Source organism: Brienomyrus brachyistius, unplaced genomic scaffold, assembly GCF_023856365.1.
Source record: "Brienomyrus brachyistius isolate T26 unplaced genomic scaffold, BBRACH_0.4 scaffold102, whole genome shotgun sequence".
Classification (NCBI taxonomy): domain Eukaryota; kingdom Metazoa; phylum Chordata; class Actinopteri; order Osteoglossiformes; family Mormyridae; genus Brienomyrus; species Brienomyrus brachyistius.
The window spans coordinates 25,473-49,477 of NW_026042377.1; the positions used below are offsets into that span (position 1 = coordinate 25,473).

The 24,005-nt window shown below is 40.5% G+C and overlaps 1 protein-coding gene across 5 annotated transcripts in view; it reads left to right on the forward strand.

The window, feature by feature from the left end:
- LOC125727567 (myelin transcription factor 1-like) overlaps positions 1–24,005 on the forward strand; it is a 30,199-nt gene continuing 6,194 nt past the window's right edge. For 2 of the 5 annotated variants that reach the window (XM_049004382.1, XM_049004383.1), the window contains exons 1-19: positions 1–130; positions 6,211–6,311; positions 9,100–9,154; positions 9,791–9,821; positions 10,801–10,863; positions 11,615–11,880; positions 12,093–13,079; positions 14,549–14,683; positions 14,996–15,086; positions 15,925–16,044; positions 17,635–17,849; positions 18,727–18,932; positions 19,642–19,902; positions 20,027–20,181; positions 20,589–20,651; positions 21,278–21,346; positions 21,925–21,987; positions 22,759–22,842; positions 23,586–23,807. In XM_049004382.1, coding sequence (XP_048860339.1) covers positions 73–130; positions 6,211–6,311; positions 9,100–9,154; positions 9,791–9,821; positions 10,801–10,863; positions 11,615–11,880; positions 12,093–13,079; positions 14,549–14,683; positions 14,996–15,086; positions 15,925–16,044; positions 17,635–17,849; positions 18,727–18,932; positions 19,642–19,902; positions 20,027–20,181; positions 20,589–20,651; positions 21,278–21,346; positions 21,925–21,987; positions 22,759–22,842; positions 23,586–23,807 — 3,245 coding nt within the window. In that variant the 5' untranslated portion in view covers positions 1–72. Of the gene's footprint in view, positions 131–2,664; positions 2,770–2,920; positions 3,057–3,130; positions 3,271–6,210; positions 6,312–9,099; positions 9,155–9,790; positions 9,822–10,800; positions 10,864–11,614; positions 11,881–12,092; positions 13,080–14,548; positions 14,684–14,995; positions 15,087–15,924; positions 16,045–17,634; positions 17,850–18,726; positions 18,933–19,641; positions 19,903–20,026; positions 20,182–20,588; positions 20,652–21,277; positions 21,347–21,924; positions 21,988–22,758; positions 22,843–23,585; positions 23,808–24,005 lie in introns of those variants that run through there. The other 3 variants (XM_049004385.1, XM_049004386.1, XM_049004387.1) reach the window with 3 other exon arrangements.

The window sequence follows — 24,005 nt, forward strand, 5'->3', positions numbered from 1 at the left end:
CTTCCCCTCTAAAGTGATAAGCTGGACGCTTTCGAATTAAACTCTTCCAAGAAGTTAACTTCTTCGTGCGTGATGGTAGTAAATGAAGGGGAAAAGACCGCAAACATGAAGCTGTGCGGAACTTTTCTAGGTTCGTACTATCCTATATGTCATCTTTTAACCATTACAGGCAACTGTATTCTTCGGATAGCGATCTAACTTAAATGTATGTAGAAACAAATACCAGCTGTCATGTGATTCTCAGTTTTGTTGTAGCAGTTTCATCTTAATGTTACGTTGATGCGTTTTCGTTTTATGCGTAGGCCTGTCTAATATAAGCCTATATATGAAACTTAACACACTTTACGAAATGTTTCATTTTGTAGACTATTTGTATGTTAATGCGCGAGCGCAGACTTTAACGCGATATTTATCAATAATTAATATAATATTATTTGAAACGAATATATAAATGATAGATGTTTTTAATTATAGCGCAGTGTAAGAATCATGTCACTTGTTGATTATATGTCAACTCTACTACGAACGAAGAAGCTGGATTAAGTTGCTCAGAGTTTTTCAACTGTATAAAATTATACATTATTCAAATTATTTACAGTCAAAAATATTTCTATTCTGAAATCGGACGTTTATGTGTCATCCCCGGTTATATTGTACGATTTTAACGATCCGTTGTTTCCAAGCTGAATATTTCTCATAATTTAGAATGATCGACAAATTTATTCTTCATAAAAGTAGAAAAAAAGATGGACGCCTAAAGGATGTTCCTTTCGATGCTATGGGGATAATACCAGCCGGCGAGATTATTGCATTTATGCACATAACTAATCGTACTCTAAAGCAATGGGGCTACCCATATGGACAGAGGTTGGCCGGGTTAAAAAAAAAAAAAAAGTATCCCAGCTGGTATTCGACTAAGTACAAGCTTATTAAATATACAGAAAACTTTTCTTCTGAATCTTCTTAACAATCTTTTCTTTTTTGTTGACGTACGAAGAGTTTTTATTATATTACCGTCTGTTTTACTATTATTGTTTTCCTCATAATAGGACCTTATAGTGTCACAATATTATTGATGTGTCGGTCTGTGTTTTCTCGTGTTACTAATTATGTTGATGAAGGCCAGCGGATCCCTTTGATCAGCCCATTAGGTAACTTACATATCGATATGTATACAGGAGCGACCAGGACAATCCATATCACTAAACCCACGCCTACTTGAAAAAAGGCAGCACCTTTCCACACCTGAGAGAAATCTAAGTTGCTGTCCGTGGTTCTGAACTGTGGGGGGCTACGGGTGCTGTCTTGGGTCCTGAAGTTACATTAGTCGCTTGACCAGAAAAAAATAAATGCAAGCTGGTGTTATGCTACAAACTCAAAGTAACACCCGATACACTTGACGTGTTCTGGATAGAAGGCGATAGATTATGTGTGTTTTGCCCTTTTGTTTACTCACTTGACGCTTTGGCGGATAATCTCAAGCTATAGTGCAAGTGAAATCATATTGATGCGGCATGGACATCAGTGATTGATTTAAGCTTGAATGCATAACAATGGCAGTGCTAAAGAAATGCCTGCTGCAAAGAGATAAGATTTTAATAGAATTTCTGAAAGACGAAGGTTGGCTTTTGAATATTCCATGCATGCACAATGTGAAGGCATGAGATAAAGGATGGCATTTGTGAAGAATATTCTCAAACGGCTTGTAATGAATGGTTGTCATTTTCTCTAATGGTTAGGAAACAACAAAAGCAAGCGGTGCACTTCGTAACATTTGAGACTATTTTTAAAAATCGTTATGTATTTTTTCTGAAAGTTAAGTGGAAGCAGGTATGCTTTTTGGGGGTGTTTAATTATCTGTTCAATACGAAACTGTAATGCACTTAATTGTCAAGTCTATATCGGACATTTAGCCTATTCAATTCGGTGTTTTTAATCTTATAGAATGAGAAAAAGATGTTGTAAACTTTGAGTTCGCCATTAAAAACAAACACGTTTGACAATTTCCCCTTGAAAAACCTATTATTGGAAAAGCAGCTGCATAAATAATCAATTTCTATAGTAACGTTTGGTAAGATATTCTGTGGATCCGTTCCTTTTAAGTCTATGCGTTTATTCAACTCACATTCGTATTACTGTTTGACACTCTTTTTATAAAAACATTTTTTTCCGAATGCGGCCACGTCAGGATGAATTTGCAAAGATATTTATTGTATATATACATGCATTCTCTGCTCCATGAAGTGTCCATTGTGTTGAGTTATTGGACGGTACCACCTGCGCGAAATTATGGGGGATGGTTCAAATGACAGTTGTGACATGTTCAAGCCTTCCTGGAGTGAGAGAGGATATTAAAAATTAATCACTTAGCCCGAATAATCCGTATTCTGCTTTAAGCAAAAGCTGATGATTTTACAATTAGTGTAACTAATGTAATGTGGAATATTTATTCATCTTCAGATTCGCCATCGGATGAAATTAATAAGTGTCTGCATGCGAGCGTAAAAGATGAAAGCATGGCTTACTGGGCACGATTCTTTGTCTGTGTGAAGTAGATATCGGTGTCTTGGTGATAGTTGCTTTGATTTCGTTTAGTTCTAAAACTCAAAAGGTCATGAGAGGTATTTGTGGGTGTATGTACGTATGTGCACATTATTGGATGTGGGGGGACCCAAAGCCCTGCCCATATGATGTTGTGCTTTAGGTTTTACTACAGCTTTCCGTGATGTCACGCAGAGGGGAGGGGGGACAATGGTTCATGAGGGAAAGGTAAGTCAATATTACATTTTCTCGCTGACAAAGGCAAATGAAGCCATGTTTTTGCTTACAAACAAGTAACATTTGACGCAACGAATGCTGGGCTGCTTATAACGCTGATAAGTACCAGAATTCTGTTATTTTTTATTAACAGAATCAGAATATTAGTGGATAATAATAACTGGTATTGGTTGGGCTATTGCGGACTTGTTCGCTGACTTAGGATTGAAGTTGTTGAAATAAAGACAAGGATACTCGCAATCGTCAAAGGAAGAGGCTTCCGCGAGAAATATTTCAAGGCAGGTATTTTGCATTTATTGCACAGCTCGCTCTTTCATGGAAGCTTGCGATCTATATCTCAGTACGTTACCAAGCTTGTCATGATGTTCTTACCGTATAAACATCTAGGCTTGTTTGCTTAAATGGTTGCTGGTTCGCAATCGTTACGAGACATAGTAGAATACGTCTTCAAGACTGGAGCTTGTTTCTGACACGGATGACTACAAGACAGTGGTGAGGTGTTCGGCCGGATAAGAATTAAGTAAACTTAATAATGAACTCTTATACAATATTCGCATAATATATATATATCTTATAAGCGTCACATTTATTATTATTATTATTATTATTATTATTATTATTATTATTATTATTATTATTAAAGTAGTAGTAGTACATGATGTGTAATTTACAGCAGCGGCAGTAAATTTACCGGCGTATTATCTTCTTACGCGATGCTCAGTGTTTCGTTTTCTTAGCTTGAGACCTGCGCCTACGAAACAGAAGAATTGCTTTGAGAGTTTAAAAGTTCATCGCACTTATCCTGTTTTACTGTGTGCCCAAACATTGTTTAATCAGATTAATTAGACCGGACGTGAATGTAACAGAAAACTAATGGGGAAATGGACAACTGTGGCGCGGTCGGACTTGCCTGTACAGTGTATTGTTGTCGAGCTTTCTTGCCTTGATTTTTTTTGTATTGGGATTTGCTTTTAATAGATGAAAATTAATGTATTATGTAGGCCTACTGTCATGATCGACCTAATAAATTATTGCTTAGAATTATTTATGACTGCTTCATATAGCGTGTCCATGCACCAAGAACGGGATTCTTCACCCGACTTTCCTAAATGTAGTTATTTAAAATACCTTTTTATGTTATCGATCGCATCTTATTAAGCTTCGGCTTCACACTTAATCCATTTAAGGCCGAGTGATGAAAGTAACACATAACTGTAAGGTTATATAGAAATACGAAGGACTGAGAGGTTGTCGTGCTTGGGAGAGGGGGGGGGGGATGGGGAGGGGTGTATGTATGTGTGTGTGCGTGTGTGTGTGTGTGTGTGTGTATGTATGTGTGTGTGTGTCGGGGGGTCATTTCATGTCGCCATTTAGAAACATTCCAGCCGCCTCTGCTCACGGAGAAGTGGAAAACGCATCGTATCTCTAAACTGAAAAGGCAGTGCACTGTAATGTTTACTGAAATACTGTAACACTATCAGTCATGAACTCATTCATTCCCCTCGTACTTCTGAGTCTGTAACAACGATACTGGATGTTGATCGTACGTACCAAAAATTGGTTATTTAAATTGTGTAATAATAATAATAACAATAATAACAACAATAATAATAATAATAGATTGTGCAAATGTGTTGTTTATTTGGTGTCATGCTATATTAGTAATAGTAATATCGATTGATTAAATAATCAATATTATTTAAATAATTTGTATGCATTTTTTTTATTATAGCTCTTAAGCTGGTGAATGAAATGCTGGTTATTAACTATTATCAATATTACTAGTGGTGGCCTCAGTGGAAGCAGAATATTATACACGGTGTATGTGATTCTCTTTCTATTGTGTGATGCTTTTAGACTCACAATGCATTGTACGTTTTGCACATTGAGTATTACAAAAGTTCTTTCACATCTGCAACCGATTGTACAAATAAAATTAAGAGTTAAAAATTTGTAGATGTCCTAATGAGATTTTCTTAATGATATTTAGAATTTGTTGTTTTGGAATTTTGTTTTCATGCTTCATCCTACACTACGTCATTTGTTTCCGGCTGTTAGGGAAAGGGGAGTTTGACATCAAGCACATCAACACAGCTCAGGCTCCTTGTCACTGACCAGTGTGGGAGGTCATGGTCTTCTTGAAGCATTTCCATTTGCTGCTGTTTAACTTATTTTATAAAAACAGCTATAAGTTGTTATACTTTAATACCTACATTTAAAGCCATGCAAAACATTGCTTTTCTTTCGGCAGAATACGAGAAAGATAGGAAAGAGAAATGTGGTGTGATAAAGAGACGATCAGGCGGAGGCGGGGGGGGGGGGGGGGGCTTTTAGGTGGACTGTGAGGGAGTTTGTTGTTTTGGTTTGAAGAGTATGAGATGTAGTTGTTTAACTTTGCTTCACTCATTCCCATCTGGAGGCTACAGCCGCAGGCTTCTGTGCCAGTGCCGAGGGACAGACAGATGGTGGTTAAGGAGGAAAGGCACTCACTCTCAGGAAATGAATCAGATTAGAGGATGGCGAAGGTGTAAAACTGTTTTTTTTAGAGACTATGCTTCTCTGTATCCGGGAAAACACATCACCAAGGAAGCTTAATTCAAACAAATCTGGCACAGACAGGTTTGCCTGGAATTTGTTTTCCACGATAAGTTTGTCTCTGGTAAGTTTTCGACTAAATTAACTAAATTCCTGACTAGCGCTTTCTGTGAGTTTGCTTAGGGTCTGAATTATAGATAAAATATTTTTTGAGAAAGAGTCCAGTTCCGCTTCTGCATGATAGGGAATTTTTGAAAAGATATTTTATTAACAGATTTCCTTTTACTCAAAATGTTTATGAGCAGTGACTAAAAAAAACTGTCGTCACTGTTGGTCAGCTTTAATTTTATTAAGTTGTAAACAAGGTTTACTCTCTATAATTCTGCAGTAATCGCGTTTGTGTGCAGTTTGATGTAGAACTGTTGTATTGTAACATTGGTTTTTAATGTGCTTTGGTTACTGCCTGACTCCTCATGGTTTTCCTATGTTTTTAATAGTGTGTGGATTAAAAGGGGAAGGTATGTTTGATTATTAGAATTATGGGGATAAAAAAAAAACTTGATTTATGGATGATTCATTATTCAGTGGCCTCTTCACCCTGCCCCCACCCCTTTTCATACTCCTGAAAGTACTAAGAGGACAATAAAAATGCACAGATTTGATTGATTCTAATAGCAGTCTGTGGTGATCCAGCTGGGACTCGACTTAACAACACTGCCGGCAGCATGCTGCCCTGTGGGGTTACCCCTATTCTGTCCACCTCCAGTGTTCCTGGCTCTCCACTTCATCTCCACGCTCTTCTGCTGACATCGCCTGAATAAAGCCTCCTTTCCCTTCTCTTCCCCTCTCGCTGCCTCTCCCCCATACATATATCCCCATCCATCTGTGACCCATCAGAAAATGAGTTTCGAGGTGAGCTGCTGAAACAGAGGTGGACAAGAGGAGAGAGAATCAGCAGTTGTGAATCTACGCGAAGCTCTCTGGGCAGACAAATCAAAGTAAGTGACACGGCACTTTACATCTGCCTTTTGAGAGCATCAGAGGGGCTGTGGCGGGAGAGGGTGGGGGGAGAGGGTGTGGCGGACCTGGTAGGAGGGGGAATGAGGAGCCATACTTAATGTGCACTGTGCCAGAGTCATGGATATTGTGCATTAGGCCCCTAAACACAACAAATCAAATTGTCTGTACTCAGCATTATATTTTAAGAAGTCCATTTAGAGCACTTTTCAGAATTATAACTCAAGCAGTTCTTTACATTTGACTGATCAGCATAAAAATCTTTCAGTGTCCAAACAGCAATACTGTCAAAGTGTTTGTTTTGTGCTCCTGTTGAATAGAGTTTTTTAATTTTTTTTTTAAGTTTGAATTGATATCTTTTCGTTTTATTCCCATTTTTGATGAGGGATGGTTTGTATCTTGTAGTTGCATTATATAAGGAAGCGATCCATTTCCTGAGCCTTGTGGTCTGTTTCCTCCCACTGATATCGAGCATACATCAAAAGGAATCGCTTTATTGATCTTTTTTCCCTGCTTTCAATAGTGCCACAGCTTTTAAAACATTCAATAGGATTATTCAAAAGACTGCTTCATTTACTTCCTTACGCTCCCGTGAGATATATCAGACCTTACAGATCTTAAAAAAAAACTTCTTTTGAGGGATTCAGTTTGAAACAACTGAACAACACAAATTATAAAAATAAATATATTGTACATTATATATATGTAAGAAAACATACAGGATATAAGACATATTTGTGCCTTTTTGTGGTGAACTATGGAGTGTTTGAGTGAGGCAGCAGCGTATTCCAGTATGTAGCGGCACTCCAGAATGGATTGGCTCTTAATTGGTGGTTTCAGCCTGCAGGTAATTTTCAAAACATCAGTCTGTCTCTCGCTAACCGCTCGTATTGCCTAATAAATGCACCATGTTGCTCCTGGACTTGCTTGTAAAAGTGAAAATGAATAAAAGGCTCATTTATGCAGGCAGGGGAGAAGGGGTGACCTTCTCTATGAAGTCATTGCCCCCAGCCAGAAATTTACATATAGCTGTCAGAATGCAGAGTAGAAAAGCCTTCCTGTGAGTATGGCAGACAAAGAGGGACATTATTAATAATGTACACTGCAGCCTGCAGGCACACGGAGGCCTCCATGCATCCAGTGTAAGGGCCTGTCTCTCATTCCTCTGATAAAACCCACATATTTTTTCATCAAAATCATATGATTGAAGTCAAGATGAAATGCTGCTTTAAAGCTAGACCAAAAATTCTTTTTCAATCTTTAAATATACGTGCCTATTATAATTAGTTCACAAAAAATGTTTGAAATACAATTTACATATGAAAATGGTAGTATATATATGCACACACAAATATATGTACATGCAAACAACTAATGACAGTTATTTTTTGAAGCTTGGTACTGCAGAGCAAGAAAGATGCATCCCGCTTTGTCACTGTAATTCCTTCATAAGTGTGAACATCTGAGCATGTCAGACAGCTCCCGTCCTGTGTTTAGGAAACCAAGTTTAATGGCAGAACTATGGAGATAATCAGACTGGTCCGTCAAGCAGCACACAAAGTGGGCTTGTTGTGTAACTGAGCATTCATCTAAAAGTGCTGCCTTAAATGGGCCCCACTGCACCTGTAGAGTACAGTCACTCAGAACATGCCCGGGGATGCTACACTTCTTTCTTTTAAAATAAAAAAATCTGCCTCACCCTTTTAAAATCATTTATCAGCAGGAAGTGGTGATTGCCAGAGACTCTGTTTAAATCAACTATACCCCTGCCAAATCCGCCAGTAAGAGGAACAAAGCCGCTAAGTGCAGAGCTCACGATAAACGTGATGTCCCTAGTAATCAAAACTAATGGCCTCATTGTCGGAGCAGGCGTTAGATTGCTAAGCGTGTGCTGCATTTAAAAAAAAAGGGGGGGGGGGGGGACTTTGAAATAAAAGAGAGGTGTTGAGTTGACACCTGGTCTTTTGTGCCAACCACTGTCGTATACTAAGTGTGCATGCTAGAAACAGGGAGTTGTAATTGACTGTTATTATTTTTGCGGCTTGCCCTCTACTGTGTAGCATTTCGGCCATAAAAGGGCACCGCGCCAGACGGAACGCATCTCAGTACAGTGTCCAATCACAGAGAACGCTCAGGTGCGGTAAATTACAGCACAAGGCCAGGTGGGCTTGTGGGTGGGGGGGGGGGGGGGCGGTGTGGGATTGAACAGAAGCACAAACGCTGTGAGGTTTTCGCTGTTAGGATTTTCAGAGCCTTATTTTGCTTTCAGTTATCTTACTGAAACCTTTCAACAAGCCCCTTTTTCATTTCCATCCTATTGTATATATGTAATATTGGGTTCGTCCCCCAGGATTTTTTATTTTAATACCATCCCCAATGGTCTCTGTAAACAAAAGGGAGAATGACGTGCCAGGTTACACAAGATGCAACAAAAACAATAGAGACGAAATGTTTGGGGAGCTTCTTCACTGAACGTGCTTGTTTTTGTTTGCATGTGTCTGTTTGTTTGTGTTTCTCTGATTTTCGCTGTTTTTTCTGGCTCACTGAACGCACTAGTTTTTGTTTGCATGTGTCTGTTTGTTTCTGTTCCTCTGATTTTCGCTGTTTCTTCTGGCTCACCGAACGTGCTTGTTTTTGTTTGCATGTGTCTGTTTGTGTTCTCTCTGATTTTCGCTGTTTTTTCTGGCTCACTGAACGTGCTTGTTTTTGTTTGCATGTGTCTGTTTGTTTGTGTTCCTCTCTGATTCTCACTGTTTCCTCTGGCTATAGATGAACGAGGACAGTGACCACAAAAGAACACGAACACGGTCCAAAGGAATAAGAGGTGAGTCCAGATAAAGGTTTTGTGCAAATGTTTTAGTTTTTTTTTTATTTGTTGTTTTATTTGTTTAAAACTAACATTATAAGGTAGGTCCTTGTAAATTATGCTTTGTTTAACTGCAAAATTTTTTAGTTCCATTAAAAATTACCTGTAAAACTATCAGAGCATCACATATCAATAACAACATAGATTGATTTCACTCATGGTGAAATTACCTGCTGTGATATGAATGCAGTAGGATTCCTCTAGTCACAGTGATGATGAAAGAGCCTGTAATAATTGCAAGAGAATCCCTGCATTTTTTTTATAGGAATTATTTTAGTCTTGATTTTTGGTTTTATTATTATGCTAGGGTTCATTACTTCATTTGATGCAAATTACTTGTTATTGATTAATTGCTAATCTTTATTACCTAACAGTTTAATTAAAAATCTGATTTGTGGTAAATTTCAATATCAAATATTACCCTGTTTTTCAGATTTGACATGATGTTGATCACAGAAGAGCATTATAGTTTAGAGTAATTTGTCTGGAATACATAAAAAAAAAGACTTTATATTGTGTTATTTGCTTTTCCGTCTTTTAGCAATAATCCTGATTGATTTATTATTACGCTTCTGTTTTTTCTCTCTTACATAGTGCCAATAGAAGTTGTAGGACAAGAATTCAGGTAAGAAAACAGCTGCTTGTGTTAGATACTAGTCTATATTTCCTAAAGTTTCAGAAATGCAGCATGTTCAGATGATTCCGGAGTAGACAGCATCGCACATATAACGACAAACATAATACAATCGCCAGTGTGATGCCTCAGAATGTGATATTGCTAATAATGCCAGCTCTTTTTGAATAAACACAACTTCAGTCAGCCCTCATTTTTTATCACAATGCCATCATTCTTGAATCAAAAGCCAATTTTGCCTAATTTCTCATTTGTCATGCTTCACCTTGCAGCATTAATCAATTTTCAGAATTCACACCTAAAGGCATCAGAGTGAATGCTCAGTTTGATTTAAAATGCTAATGCACCATTTAACAAATAGAAGCAATATTTATTTAAATAAAAATGGTCATTATGAAAAAAATGGTATTGAGAATTTGATTTAGTCATCCTTGGGGACACCACAGATGTCTAGACTGAAGCTATAATATTCTGGTAATGTGTTATGAGAAGTGATTTTGCAGGTTTCACAGGTAAAGATGGGATTGTTGGCGGCATTAGAATATTACGAGAAGAGGACTTTATAGGTTGTAAAGGGAGAGGTCATATCAGGCAATGGGGGGGGGGGGGGGTAGTGGTGCTGGTACCTTATAAATGTAATGTCATTCCTGCTAGGTCATACACAGAATGAAGTAAGAACGAAGAAACAAGATATTCCTGTAATATTTACAGTTCGTTTAGAACTAATTTTAAATAGTTTAATTCAGGATATAGTGAACGTTATGAATTAGGTTAAAATATGTATACTTTACTCCTCCTAAATTGTACTCTTGGCTGTGTAGGCATGTGAGTCTGCGTATTTATGCATATTTGCCAACAAAGATTTGCTTCCTGTGCATCAGTGCACCCAATATCTTTTGATCCTTGCGGGGCGACCAAAAAGTCTTACAAATCAACTAATTTCATCCAATTTATTTCTGACCCCATTTAGCTGCCCAACTCCTGGATGCAGTGGTTCAGGCCATATCAGTGGAAAATATGCAAGACACAGAAGGTAGGGCAGCAACACCGGAGGTATAGTGGCTTGAGATATAGGTGAGGCCCAAAGCAACTAGAAGAAGAGTCAAAATTGATCCCGAGATGCCGTGTTTTGCTGGTAAACAGCACTACAGTTACACCCTCAGCATTGAGGGATGGAGACTTTCCAGATGGCACTAGAACAGCAAAAGAATAGGAAATGAAGCAGAGAGTGAAGTTTTTCAGTCTGAAGAGGCAGCCAACTTCAGATATCACGAATGCTCTCATATGAAAATCGCGTTACCAACCAGCACACTCAAACGTGCCTAAAGGTTTATTGCAAAGAGATTATGTTCCTGTTTATTTACACGAGTGCTCATTTTAGAGAGAATTTTTATGGATTATTTCCTTTTATAAATCTTTCTGCCCCCACTGCTAGTTTTTAGGTGAAGGTTTTATTGAATTCACTTCTCCGCTGCTTTTCTTTGTTAATGAAATTTTCCAGTCAGCTGGATGCTATGTCACATTGCTCCATGTTGGGTTCATACTCAGCACCTATCCATTATTCATATCAAATCCCCTGTCACTTACCCTTGCACAGGCGTGTTATTTTCATTTATTTGTCATTGAACCACCTGACTATGGCTGAAGGTCAGGTGATCAGTTTGTCTGAATTGGCGTTCGCAGATATGATGTGCTTGAATGTGATGCTAATTGTCCTTCTTGTGGTTCCTTATGACCCATCTCCCCCTGCCTCCTCCTTCACCACCACTACCTTCCATCAATAGTGCACTAAGCTGCCCATTGGCTCGGAAAAGGAGACTCCAAGAGGTGGACTCAGACCAAGATCAGCCGATATCCAAGAGGAAGTCCCACCCCCTGAAGCTGGCCCTGGATGAAGGATACAACGTAGACAGTGATGCTAGCAGCGAAGAGACAGAATTGAAGGAGGAATCTTGTGCAGAATCAGAAGAATCCCCAGAAGAACAAGAGGATGGGGTAGAAGAGAGAGTAGATAGCAAAGAGCAAGAAGACGTAAATGAGCATGAGGAAGGTGTGTTTTATGCAATATCAATTATAAGAAATGACTGGATAATAGGAAAATCAATAACAGAAACAGTAATTGTGATGTTACCTCTAGTCAAAGTACTAGGCACAAAGATATTTTGGAATATTCCCCACTTTGTCTTTCTCATCTTCTTTTCTGAAATGTGTTTTTATGTGTTAATTTTCTAATTCATTCAGTTTTCCTATTATCTTATACAGAGGACTGTGTGGTTCTGGAACCTTCAAATACAGTGAAATCTAAAGACTCAGAGACAAAACCAAAAGACTCAGCGGGTACTCAGAGAGACGAGTATTCAAGCTACCAAGAAATGGTGGCCAGCTCCCTGCTCAAACTGGGCCAGATTGCTGAGAGACACAGTCCTCCTGACACCATACCTGTCCAATTGCTGCAGGCCAGAGGTATGGAAAAGCCGCATGTGTCAGAGAAAACACCCTTAGACAGCCAGGGGAATGATGAAGAGGAGGACGAAGGTGAGAACTGTCGAATGGCCAATGAGGCGATGGAGAAAGCTGTGACAAAGCCACAGACTGAAGGGGACAGAGTAGTGATGCATTTTGAAGATGAAGATGAGGAAGAAGAAGATTGCAATGAGGATGAAAAACAAGAAAAGCAATTTAGAAGGCAAAATGACAATTCGGACCATCAGTATTTCAGTGGAGACTTCCAGAATGGCCAGGCAAAGGATATAGTGCAGGGAGAATTAGGATTAAAGAAGCAGGACGTCCTACGGGTAGATGAGGAGTTGGGAGAAGATGAAGAAGTTTATAGTGTACATGCCTTCTCTGGTGTCATCACCACCAGCACCCAGTTTCAAAGATCTGAGACTGAGGGGCATAGAACTGCATCTCAAGAGGACTACATGTGCCATAAGGTCATACCCTCTATTGTCATCGATGTTCAGTCTAAGGAGTCAGAGAAGGAGGAAGATGGAGATGATGAAGAGAGGGAGGAGGAGGATGAGGACGATGAGGACAACCAGTCACAAAAGTCAGCAGTAACCGACGAGTCAGAGATGTATGACATGACAAAGGGGAACTTGGGCTTGCTGGAGCAAGCTATTGCTCTCAAAGCTGAACAAGTGAGAAGTCCACATGAGATGAACCATGGCCCTGAACACCTGCGGTACTTTTCCACAGAGGACAGGAAGCGCATGGATACAATTCGCAAGAGTTACTTTAGCAAGGGTAAGGCCATCATTTAATAAATCACAGAGAAAAAAACACTGACATGCATCTGCCTGGCACAACATAAATAAATACAAGTACGGCTGGTTATACATTAATTTAATGATATTTACTTCCTCTGCGTGCCAGAACTTCCCTCCAGTTGTTAAATTCCCTGGAGGCGCCATTTCAGCAAATCTTCAGCTACTTTGTACAACATACATTTAATTTTAGCATACAAATAATATTTTTAAAAAGGAGACTTGCAGAAATGAAAACTAATATTCATACATTTATTGCATGATCTGAGTATATAAGTAGACTTTTTACATTACAAAACCACAAAATTGTACTTCATGAGGATTTTTTTTTGTTTTGGAAGACGAAGAAGTGGCTGAGGTACATGAATGAAATCAGGATTATTTAGAAATCATTACCTACTTGGATATGAACAGACTGAACAAAATAAAATGGCAAATAAAAGATTTCAATGCCTGAAAAAAAACACGCTGCATATAAGACATATATTGCACATATATTCCTGAGAAATTATTTCCCAGATTATGATTATGTGCTATGCATAATTTGGAGAAGGTATTCAGGGAAGTCTAGAAATCGAATATATAAATGTATGTAATTTTGTTACTTTTCCATAAAGGATTTGCTTTTGCAATGTGCCTTATAGAGTAAAAATTTTCGCTTCGAATTTATCAGGGAAAAAATAACAATTCTTAATTAAAAATTGTTTCTGGGATTTAAAACACAATAGTTTTAAAGCCTACAGTGAATCATGTAATGCAGTCCTTTGTCCATTTATAATCGGAATATATTTTATTTAATGCTCAGATAATGCTGGAATTTTTCATAACCTGTATTGGTAAGAGGGTAGTTGCAAAAATAATTTCTTAATATCAATCTTGAGCATGATGTTGAACCCTATGCAAAAGTATCTCTCTTGACAGATACGACAAAAAGTAGTGCTGCTCAGGTCCCAGTCCAGTCTGCTTCTCGCTCAGCCCTGCCTCTGAGAACACGGCATGCCACTCGTTTTCTGTCCAGTTTTAATTATAAGCTGCATGTCTTGTTAACATTCAGTTAGCAGGTCACTCTCCTTCATTTCCTCTCATTCTTACTCTCCACGCTGTGTAGGGCTTCAGATTGCTATATATACAGATTTATAAACGGGAAGAATGCCGTGAGTGCGGTTTGATGGATGCCATATCGGCTGTGCCACAGCCACAGGCTTTTCATCTTCTCACCTGTGGTAATTACATGTTGATATGATGGTATTATCGCATATTCTGTAGGTAATTACAGTAATAATTCTGTCCCACTTTAGGAACTGCTTACTGCTCACATGTAAGGTTTATTTTTGGGACAGTCTGGGAGTAAGAGGTAGAAATTATTATGCATTGACCGTCCATGTGAGAATGTGCTGAGGTTTATTGTCACGTCTAACAAACTTGTCCCACACTCCATGCACACCACAGAGAGTTCCAGGCCAGAGAAAAGGGAAATCAAATGTCCCACCCCTGGGTGTGATGGAACAGGTCACGTGACCGGACTGTACCCCCACCACCGCAGCCTTTCAGGATGCCCACATAAGGACAGAATCCCACCAGAAAGTGAGTACTTTAGGTGTCCTGTCTTACATCTGACATTACGTTGTGCTGTGTTTCATCACAGAACCTCTCAGTATTTGTTTTAGCACAAATCGAAATTCTAATTCTACAGTCCAGTCACCATCCTTCAAAAAGTAAACACGGATATAAGGTTGATTCTTCTAAAAAAATAATAAAATGTAGACATAACTAATGAATAATGAATGTGACATTATTTCTGTTTCCGTGAGTCTTCTTCACTATCTGAGAGCCATCTGGGACATACTCATTGCAGTCCATGCCTTCGGTCTAAGCAGATTCCTTCTGTTTCTGCAGTCCTGGCCATGCATGAGAATGTGCTGAAGTGCCCGACGCCCGGCTGCACGGGACAGGGACACGTCAACAGTAACCGCAACACGCACAGAAGGTGCAAAAGCCCCTCAACTTTCCCTCCCCTCACTGGTCTTTATCAGTTAACACGTGTGCACCAGCTTCACACCTCTAGCTCCTGCTGATGCAGAGCATGCTACCTGTGGAAGATAGATTACTATTCAGGCTGCAAAAATTTCAAATAAACAAATATGCTGTGTGACTCCTCGCTGTATAATTATATCAGTAACACTTTACTTGACAGCGCACAAAAAACGTATTAATAACTCAGGTACTACTGAAGTACAAATTATGAACAAATCATGAACAAATATAATTGCTACTTGAGATAAGAGGCGTCACCATTCATTAATGATGAACTAACATGAGATCAGTATTTCACTTGTGTTACTTGCACCTTCACTAATTCACAAAGGTTTACTGGATTAACAGATGCAGGAACAAATATAGTAACTGCTTGGTATGAAAGATCTATCATTATTCATTAATGACAAACAAATATCAGTAGTTCAGTATTCCACTTATCAGTATTCCACTTGTGTGACTTGTTTTCAATTCTTCCTTCAGTAGTTCCTTCAGTAATTCACAAAGGTTTACTTAATTAACAGATATATTAACAAACATAGTAACTGCATGAGATAAAACGTCACAATTCATTAATTACATATTAACATGAGATCAGTATGTAACTAAGACTTAGTTTGTGGTTAGTTAATACGTAAGTAATAGTATAATACTATATTATTTGTACTCCATCAAGTAAAGTATTGCCGTTATAGCTATAGCACGTCCCTGGTAACTCTGAAACGCTAAAACTGGACACAGTATACATGAGAAGAAAATGTTATTTCACGTGATTACTGTGTTTCCTCTAGTTTGTCTGGATGTCCCATCGCAGCAGCAGAGAAGCTGTCAAAAACACACGAGAAGCAGCAGCTCTCTCAGCCTCTGAGTGAACATGCCAAAGGAAGCCCAAACTCTGACAGAGTACTCAGGTGAGCGAGTGTCCTGATGGAACGGGGTCAGAGATGCATCAGTAACAGCTTGCTGAATAGCCAGTGACACGGTCCCTCCCAAGGGGATACTCACACAAATGGCGATGCGGAGCTCCCTGTCACCCAAAACACTTCCTGAACCTTAGCGAGCGAGACTCAGGCAGAATACTTAGCTGCCTTTTTTTTCCAAAACATCGTTTTAGTTGCCGGTTCTTTCCTAACTTTACTGGGTGTTTTACTCTGGGTACTCCGTAATGAAGCACTTCATACTCATCAAAGAAGCAGAGAATACGTCAAGTTGTCACAACACGCAGGACAAATGACTCTTGGCATCTTGGGCAAAACAAAAGGGGTTTTATTAAACTTAAACAAACAGAGATCAAAACGAGAGGAATACAATGGGGAAGGACATGGACTAGCAAGATAAGTGACGTCAATGACCGGACTGGGGAACACAGGACTGGGAAGCGCATGCATACGGAAAAAAAAGAGGGAGGTAATGTGAGGCAGCTGGAAGTGATTAACATGAGCGTTAGGAACGGGAGGTAAACAAGTATCAGCCATGGCTTGTTAGGACCACGCCAGAGAGGAGACAGGAGGGTCAGGTGGACATGGCAGGCAGGACATGACACAAATAACCCAAAGTTTCATCTGATGATGCAAAAGGCATCTTTCGTTCTGATGTCACTGACGTCAGGCCACTAGGAAGCCATGTGATTCGTCCGTGCTGCAGTCAGGCCGAAGTGCACCAAGTGTGATGATTAGTCAGTCTGCTCTAAACAGGTCCCTAATTCAACATCTGCACATTACTGCATTCCTCCTACCCTTTCATAGCATCTACAAGAATCATAATTAACGACCCGATTCTGGTATTATTCTGAGTGCCTTTCTCATTTTCTAGAGTATTTTAATTATCCCGCAGATAAGCTAATTATGCGAGTTATAGGGCATTGTGAGCACTGAAAAATAATTACGTTCTTTGAGGAATCTCTTCCATGGTCAAACAAAGCACTCAGGATTAAAAACATAACAAACCTAATCTCTTTTTTCTTCTAATAAGCATGCCTGATTTTGAGACCTTATTAGCAAAACATGCAGGAGCTTCCAAAGAGACTCTCTGAATTTCAAATTCCATCTTTCGATGTAAGGCACATAATTAAAGAAGAATACACACAGCAGCGATTAGTCATGATAATCCTCCTGTTCTCAACTTCACAGTCATCTAATGTCTCCTGGTGTCACCTTTTCTTTTCCCGATAAAGGGCAGGGAATCTGTTGAGACATATGTGCCTGTCTGAGGATTTAGCAGAACACTTGACAAAAATGAGACATCGTAAGCTCTTGACTTCCTCACTACCACATATAAATGTGCCCTGTATTGATAAAATGGATTTTAATCCCATATCTGTCGCTCCTGAGACTCCGTTTCCGTCCTCTGCTGTCTCCCTCACCCTATTTACATCCCGAGTCTTCTGTCCCCCATTTCATTCCATCTGTACCCTCCTGTCCTCTCCCCAGCTACTTCATTCTGGTATAACTCTCCTCCTTTCTCTCTGTCCATCTAACCCCAACCCCTCTTCTTCTCCACAGGCCCATGTGCTTCGTAAAGCAGTTGGAGATCCCGCACTATGGCAGCTACAGACCAAGTGTGCTCCCTACTACTCCTCGTGCCAACCTAGCCAAGGAGCTGGAGAAGTACTCCAAAGTCTCCTTCGATTATGCAAGCTTCGACGTTCAGGTCTTTGGGAAACGCATGCTGGCGCCAAAGATACACGCCACTGAAACCTCACCAAAAGCCTTTAAACGTAAGGACCTTCTTCTGCTCACCTTAGAAGATAAAGTCTTTGAACGAATATTACATTTACTTGGCACTTTTCTAGACACCCAAGGCACTTTATATAACCAATAGGGGGCCACTTTAACCACCACTGCTGCGTAGTCCCCCCACCTGGATGATACGATGACAGCCATTCTGCACCAGTACGCTCTCCACAGAGTAGCTAAGGTGGTGAAGGGGCAGGAGAGAATTCACCAGTTAGATATAGGGGATGATTAGGAGGCCAGATTTGACAGAGCATCAGTAGACTATTTTAGCCTGGGCATCGGGGTACCACCCCTACTCTTTCAAAAGATGCCCAGGAATGTTTTATGATCTCCGAGCATCTGATCCAAAAGATGGTACCATCTGTACAGCACAGTGTCCCTGTCACTGCACTAGGACCCACACAGACCACAGGATGGGCTGATCTGTTGGTCCCATCAATGCTTCTTCCAGCAGCAACAGCACTTTCCTAGACGGTCTCTCACCCAAGTATTAGCCAGCCCCTAACCTACTTAGCTTCAGATGGATTACCTGGTCTGAAGTTTGTATGGGAGTTCATTGATCTTCCATTCATGCTCTTAAATGTGTGCAGTTTTAGCTTGTTTATGACAAAGTAGTTGTTTTGCAGTATTGCTAAAGTATCACACATTATTGGTAGGATTCTGGATTACAGTATGAACATCTAATTAATATGCCCTGCCTTGTACAAGGCTGCCCTGTCATATTCCCGAAAAAGGTAACTTGAACTAATATGTGCAAAATATCCAGCTGAGGAAATGTATGAAGAGTATGTTTGTGTTTTGTGCATCATAAAATTCAGGAATGTATTAAATTTGGTGATGTCACTTTTGGGCCCACAGCTAAACCTCTCCCTAAGGCCTCCTCCCCTAGTCACAACATTCCTGGAGGCTACACAAAGAGCAATTCCACCTCATCTAGCGGGTACGACTACTCACATGATGCAGAGGCGGCACACATGGCTGCCACTGCCATCCTCAACCTCTCTACACGATGCTGGGAGATGCCCGAGAATCTGAGCACCAAGCAACAGACCACACCCAGCAAGGTGGGGCATTCCCAGTCTCCATTCCATCCCAGAATAATTATTGTCATAACAATGATTGCTCTGAGATAGTATCATTTAGCACCTGTAAACCTTTTGGCCTTTTATTATTAGTAAGCAAGGCCGTCTGGTCTTCATTGATTAAGCTATGGAGTGCTTCATGCTGATCTTTTTCGTTGGCTGAAAGCATGCAGAGCAGATAGGATGATAGATGCAGGTTCGCGTTTTCCCTCTGCTGACAGTATAATTGTGCCAGCACTTCTGTGTGTTTTTTTGAAGCCCTCTGTGCCGCTGCAGAATGAATACTTCATCATTTTTTCCATTTCCTGACATTGTTTTTTTTTCCATTGTTTGCATGTTTTTTCCTCTAGGTTTCTGAAATAAAAAAAAAAAACTGAAGATTAATGGTGCGGCTGACTGAGAGCACTGCAGTAATCTGCCCTGGTGCACTCTGGGAGCTGCCCTGTCTCTCCCACTGCTCTCAGATTTCTTTGGCTACTGCCACTTCCTCCCAGTATCCAGTTACCTTTTCAGCCAAAACTGGAGCCTGCGTTCACTTTCTGCTTTGATAAATAGGTTCTTAACAGCAAAACTTTGGCTGATCGCAACTGGATCGGATCCATGATCGCGGCAAACGTCTCGGCTAGTCAGTTGGGGAAGATGACGATGTCGTGGCAGTGTGATCTAGCGCCGTCCTCTCTTATCCTTTCAGGCGATGGATATAGAAGTGGACGAGAATGGAACGCTGGACCTTAGCATGAAGAAATGTGCCAAGAGAGAGGGCAGTATGCCATGCAGCAGCCCTGGGATCCACTCCCCAGATCCGTCCTTCTTCTCCTCTTCCTCTCAGCTCCCAGGCAGTAGCAGCAGTGTGACCTCTCCCCAGTCCATCCACACCTACAAACAGGACGAATGGGAGGGGCCTCTCGATTACACAAAGCCCAATCGTCAACGAGAGGAAGACCTGGAAGAGGTCAGCATTTCCCCATTTTTCTGTTTCGATTTCTTCAAATGCCAAATAAAGACACAGCAGGCAAATAGTTACTCCTTGGCCCCCTCTGTGCAAAAAGGCTCTTTACGTGATTCGTTCTGTGCAGATGGAGCAGACGAGCCAGTCCTATATGTCATCTGAGCCTGAGGACTGTGAGATGAAACAAGACTGCCCAGAGGATAGAAAGTATCCCGGAGAAGTGACCACCCCCAGCTTCAAAGTTAAATTCCAGACTAAGGACTGCAAGAAGGACCTCCTGCTGTAAGTGCCCTCTGTGGAGACACAAGCATGCTCGATGCCACCAATGAACAGTCAGTCAAAAAACCAGCCCTTCTTTACTACGTACTCCGTGCTAGTTACTGTAAGTTCTGTTTGGGTGCTTATTCAAAATGCCTTGAGATTGCAATCACTTTCATGATATAATAATAACCAAGTCAGTAGTCTACTTTTCAAAAGGGGCTTTTGGGCAGACCTTTATTCCACATTTCTGATGTAAATGTATACATTCAGAGTGTTAGGCTTCGTAATGATTTGATTTGTTAGGTATAAAAATCCTGCAGGCTCTAACATCATGGTTCTTGTTAACTTCTAATGTAGAAATTAAATAACCTGCAAACTGTAAGTTCTGAAACATTTACCCACCTAACCTTGTCACACACTACTTCTAGGTGTCCCACCCCTGGTTGCGATGGTAGCGGCCATATCACTGGAAACTATGCATCCCATCGCAGGTATGCCTCCAGGCTGCCTTCTGCCAGCTGACCATTCAGAATAAGCTCATCTTTCACAATTTTCTACTATTTTTACGGTCTTGGAAAACAGGATGGAAACAAATGTTTAAATCTACTTATCTGGGTAGTGAGTATATATTTACGTAGGGGAAAAAGCACAGTTTTCCATTAGATGACTTAAAGAACACTGATTCAGTTCCCAAACCACTCCAGCCATTTCACATATTTGCTAATTTTCACCACCAGCTTGCATCTGACATCTGAAGAGGGTTTCCATTAAATCCTGCCCCCAGACTCCTGTCTGTTGCCTGAAGTCTGTGACTTCCAACTAACCTTTTCTCCCAAAAATCAGAAAAGGTGCTTTCTGTACTGACTGGAAGCCCTGAATTGCCCATGTTGGTCTGTAGTCTTGTGGTCCTGCCTCCAGTTGGATTATAGGGCCTGGATTATAGAATTATTGACAGGTGTCAGAGAAGCAAGTAAATGCATTTGTCTCATTGGCTTCTTAACAAGAGCACAGCTCCACGAAGGCTGCTTTTCCTGTCTGCTTCCCTCCTTCGGTGCTGCTCCGGAAACAGGCTCCCATTACTCCTGCCCTGTGCCCACTCCCTGTCTCTCTCTTCCAGCCTCTCTGGGTGTCCTCTTGCTGATAAGAGTCTGCGCTCCCTAATGGCAGCCCACTCTCCTGAACTCAAGTATGTGTGGCTGCCTCACTCTGCTGCTTCTTCCTGCTTGGTCCTACTGCTTCTCAGCCTCGACTTCCTTCTTCCACTACAGATCCATGCTACCATGACAAAAAAATCCAGTTTTGTCATCTCATTTAATTCTCACGCGTGATCTTGGGGCTCATGCGCAATTTTTCATGTTTAAAAAGAAAAAGATGAAAACTGAATTAATTTAAAGGTTAAAATTAATAACCTTGTACAGACAGAATCGTAAGAGGCTTGTAAAAGCACAGATTAAGATGTTTACAAATCACACCCGGCTTCATTTGCTCAATTTAAAAGTTTAATATAGCCACATTCCCGTTGCTCCTACTTCAGCATCAGTCTCCCTCCAATTGGGGTCACATTCGCCGCATGCATTTGACATATAGGTGAGGAATGTTGAATACTGATGTGTACATGTTTAGTGGTGCAGCTGATTGCATCTGTTAAGAGCCCCTCCTGTAGACACTGTGCCGCAGTGAGCCATGCTGCAGTGCATTGGATTGTATCTGCCATGCTTCTGCTTGCTTTTAGGCTAATAGTAGACCTCATTCCCCAACCTACAGGTGCCCTACTCCAGGATGTGACGGCTCGGGACATATCACTGGGAACTACGCTTCACACAGAAGGTACGCTTGTTATTATCTCCTTGGTTCCCTGTTAATTGAAGGGAGAGTCTGCATCGGGATCCATAGGAATTCACGGGGAGATGATATGAGGACACATTCATTGTATTGAAGGCACATCGCCCCCTATGTCTTTAAATGTTATATCAGTCTCTCATACGTTGTTGCTTTTGAAGGATTTGGATTTAATATGCAATGTGCAGTGGTGCTTCAGTGAGAAGCGCCGTGGCCTGACACCTCTAGGGCTCTGCCTTAGATTTGAGTCCTGGCTCTCTGAGTGAAGAATTTGCACATGTCAGTACTGGGTTTCCACTGAACTTGGGTTACATCCCACTTTCTAATGATGAAATTCGGTGCGTCTGCATTGACTGTAGTCTGTGATTGTGTGGACTGTGTCCTGCCATGTGCCCTGGGTGCATATTAATACTGCTACTACTACTTAAAATAATAATAACAACAACAACGATAATAATTTTATTTATATAGCGCTTTTCAAGATCTAATATTCTAAAAATAAAGGATTTATTTTCAACCCACACCTTTTGTTTACATCCCCAAATGTTTACGCGTTCTGATAGATCTGAAAGGTTCGGAACCCAAACTGAACCGGATAACAGTCACTACCCAACTTCCCCCAATTGGGAAAAATATAGCGTCTGTATGTTATTTTAAATAAATGGATGGATTTAATACCTGTGAGAATTAACAATGGACTTTTGTCCTGTCATGCCATTTCATAGCTTTTCCTTTCCACTCTCTGGTTTTGTTTTTCAGTTTGTCTGGTTGCCCGCGTGCCAAGAAAGGTGGAGCAAAAACAACCCCAACCAAGGATGACAAGGAGGACTCTGAGCTCTTAAAGTTCGTACAGCGATAAATGTCATCTCACGTTTTCCGATAACAAACCTCCTCATCAAAAAGCCGATACAGACTGACCAAACTTTCAGACTGATATAATCCCATAGGAACTAACCAATTGCAGGTATCTCACAGCTATCACTATAGCTATTTATAGAGGACAACAGTTGAGGTAATATCCATCACAAGGGTTTAAAATAGAACAGTTGTGTCACAGTTATGTTGCTTATATATGTATGATTTGTAGAACAAATTTTATATATATATATATATATATATATATATATATATATATATACTCAAACACACGTGCGCACATATACACACACATGCATATACATAATTCGTATGTGAATACACATATGCACACACACATACACATTAAGATTATGCATGTATCTGGTCAATATTTCCTGTCTGGCTGGCTTCTTTTGGAGTCATTTTTTAACTTCTTTTCTTGAGCAAATTATCACAATCATTTTCTATCAGGTATATAAATTTCCACTATAAAATGCACGTTTAAATGCACGGTTATAGTATACAGTGGACTTCTCATTTGTCATCAGAAGTGCTAGTGTTTGTGTGCATGAGACAGACACCGCGATGCTAAAAGAAAATTAAACCTAAAGTAGTACAGAGATTAAAATGTCTTATAGCACTGGATTTGAAATCGAAACGTCTTGCATCATTGACCCTTGTCAAGCTAATCTTAATTCTTTATGTATTCTGCACACACAAACCAACAGATGCCCAGTCCCGGGATGTGACAGCCTGGGCCATATCAGTGGGAAATATGCCACCCATCGCAGTGCCTACGGATGCCCGCTGGCTGCCCGCAGGCAAAAGGAGGGGCTCCTCAATGGTTCTCCATTCTCCTGGAAGTCCTTTAAGACCGAAGGGCCCACTTGCCCGACCCCAGGCTGTGATGGCTCTGGACATGCCAATGGCAGCTTCCTCACACACAGAAGGTAATCCTGGTTGAAGCCTGGAGTCACAGGGTGCCCCCTGTGTACCACTTCATCCGTCACTGGCAGTTATCCATCCATCCAACCACATTCTCGAGCTGCGTATCCAATACCGACAGCACGTTTTCCAGTTTAAAATGCATAGGGACATGCCATACAAATCTATCACTTCTATATTAGTTTTCATTGGAATTGTTATTT